This window comes from Trichechus manatus, unplaced genomic scaffold (assembly GCF_000243295.1).
Source record: "Trichechus manatus latirostris isolate Lorelei unplaced genomic scaffold, TriManLat1.0 scaffold00057, whole genome shotgun sequence".
NCBI lineage: Eukaryota > Metazoa > Chordata > Mammalia > Sirenia > Trichechidae > Trichechus > Trichechus manatus.
In genome coordinates, this window is record NW_004443993.1 from 2,129,867 (window position 1) to 2,131,929 (window position 2,063).

Here is a 2,063-nt window from a genome sequence, read left to right on the forward strand (position 1 = left end):
TAAAACAGGCCTTTAATCCACCCAGTTGCTGCTGAGTCAGCTCTGACTCATGGCGACCCCATGTGTGCTAGAGTACAGCTGTGCTCCATGGAGCTTTCAATGGCTGATTTTTTGGGAAGTAGATTGCCAGGTCTTTCTTCTGAACTACCTCTGGGTGGACTTGAACCTCCAGCCTTTTGGTTAGCAGCCGAGCGTGCTAACCATTTGCACCACCCAGGAGACCCTTACAGACCTGCATAGACCATGTGTGACATGGGCTTGGCAGTTGGACAGACCTGGGCTCAATCTCTGGCCCTCCCGCTCCGCTCTCCACAACCTCACTCTTCACCCTGTGTGCCTTGGTTTCTTCAGCTGTGAACTGGGAAGATTACACTTGTCTCCATCTCATAAGGGTGCAATGAAATGACACAAATAAAAATCCTCCTGGAGCTTGGCATTCAAAAGTGGTAGCTGAACATCAACTGCAACAAAATCCTCAGGTGAGATGGAATAGCGAATGGAGTCTTTTTCTGCCTTTTCCACACTGTCATTTCCAGGGTCACCTCATGACCAGAGGCAGAGCCAGCATTGGAACCCAGAGTCCATTTGCTTACAGAGTCTTTGGAAGAGGGCCAGGAAACGTGGGGATACTATCTTGGGGCCTCAGGTGGAACACCATTGCTTTATTATTTGTTTTTGTAAATATAAGAGATTTTTACTAAATAGTTAATAGAATGATTGCTAGTGGTTACAAATATATATTTTATGAAAAAATGTTTGTACATTGTTGGTGTGTGTGCAAACACATTTTGCTGATGGAGACGTGTGCCTAGGAGGTTGGAGACCCCTTGGCCGGCCCAGCTCTGGATGTGTGTTGAGGGGATGGGGTGTCTGGATCATCACTGTATTCCCAGGCCTAGCATAATGAGGTCATGAGGTTGAATAAAGCAGTCTGTCCCCCCCCCTTCAAGGACCAACGACAATGCCCCCTCCTCCAGGAATCCTCCCTTGCCTTCCCAGACATAGCTCTGGCTCTGTACTCCCGAGTCCTGAGTCCAAGGTCCCGGGGTCTCTCTGACCACGGACTGGGGAGAGCCTGTGTCCTGGCGAGGGATCGGCTGGGGGCTGAGGCCGCTCTGGGGGTCTCAGCATTGCCCCGGTACAGAGCGGGTCAGGCAGGGTTTGCTGAATGGATGAATGAATGAAGAGTCTGCAGGGCTTCAGAGACGGGTGTGTGCTGAAGACGCCTGGCTGTTCAGGAGCCGGGAGGGTCAGGCTCGCCGCTGCTCACCGGGGCCACACCCTGGTTCGGGCGCAGCCGCAAGCCAGGAATTGAAGGCAGAGGTCGAGGAGGCGTGGCCAGCGGAAGAGGAGGCCGTGAGCGATTCGCACATACAGGCGACCGGAGGGGTCAGCGGCTTTGAGCGCGGTCAGCAGGGCGTAGCGGGCGTTGGTCTGTCGGCGCAGGGGTGGTCGGGCAGAGCCAATGACCTTGACGATGGCCTGGGGGGCGGAGCCCTGAGCCATGAGACCCAGGAAGGGGGGCTTTGTGGAGAGGGGTCCCACACATCTAAGCCACGTCTTGTGGGCTCTGAGCCCCCCACTCACCTGGGCCACATCCTGAGGGCTCTGTCCCACCGATCTAAAGAGCTCCCTAGAGGCTGGGAGGTAGATGTCCCGGAAGTAGCGCAAGGTGTCAGCGTCAGTGCCTGGGAACTCGGCCCTGGAAACCTGCTCCAGAAGCTTCCCCTCAAAGTCAGTGGCCACCGGGCCCGGCTCCACCAGGGAGATGCTGGGGACAGGGATAGGGTGTCTGGTGTTCCAATCCACCCCACTCGCTGCCCCGTTGTGCCCATCACTGTCCCCCTTTCCTACTCACACCTCATTTCTCCCATCACTATTCCATCCCTTCTTTCTGCTCCATTCCCTGCACTGCCTCCATTTCCCCAACCCTTCAAAGCCTCTATTTCCCCAGTATTACCCCACCCCCTCCACTGCTTCTACTTCCCCCAGCATTGCCCACCCCTCCACTGCCTCTACTTCCCCTAGCATTGCCCACTCACTCCACTGCTTCTACTTCCCCC

The 2,063-nt window shown here is 55.5% G+C and overlaps 1 protein-coding gene across 1 annotated transcript in view; it reads right to left on the reverse strand.

Annotated features, from left to right (window-relative positions):
- Positions 1 to 1,266: 1,266 nt before the first annotated feature.
- The window catches only part of RDH8 (retinol dehydrogenase 8), a 6,830-nt gene continuing 6,033 nt past the window's right edge, over positions 1,267 to 2,063 (reverse strand). Inside the window, exons 5-6 of the mRNA XM_004378367.3 lie at positions 1,588 to 1,771; positions 1,267 to 1,482 (exon numbers count right to left, since the gene is read on the reverse strand). Coding sequence (XP_004378424.1) covers positions 1,267 to 1,482; positions 1,588 to 1,771 — 400 coding nt within the window. The remainder of the gene's footprint in view (positions 1,483 to 1,587; positions 1,772 to 2,063) is intronic.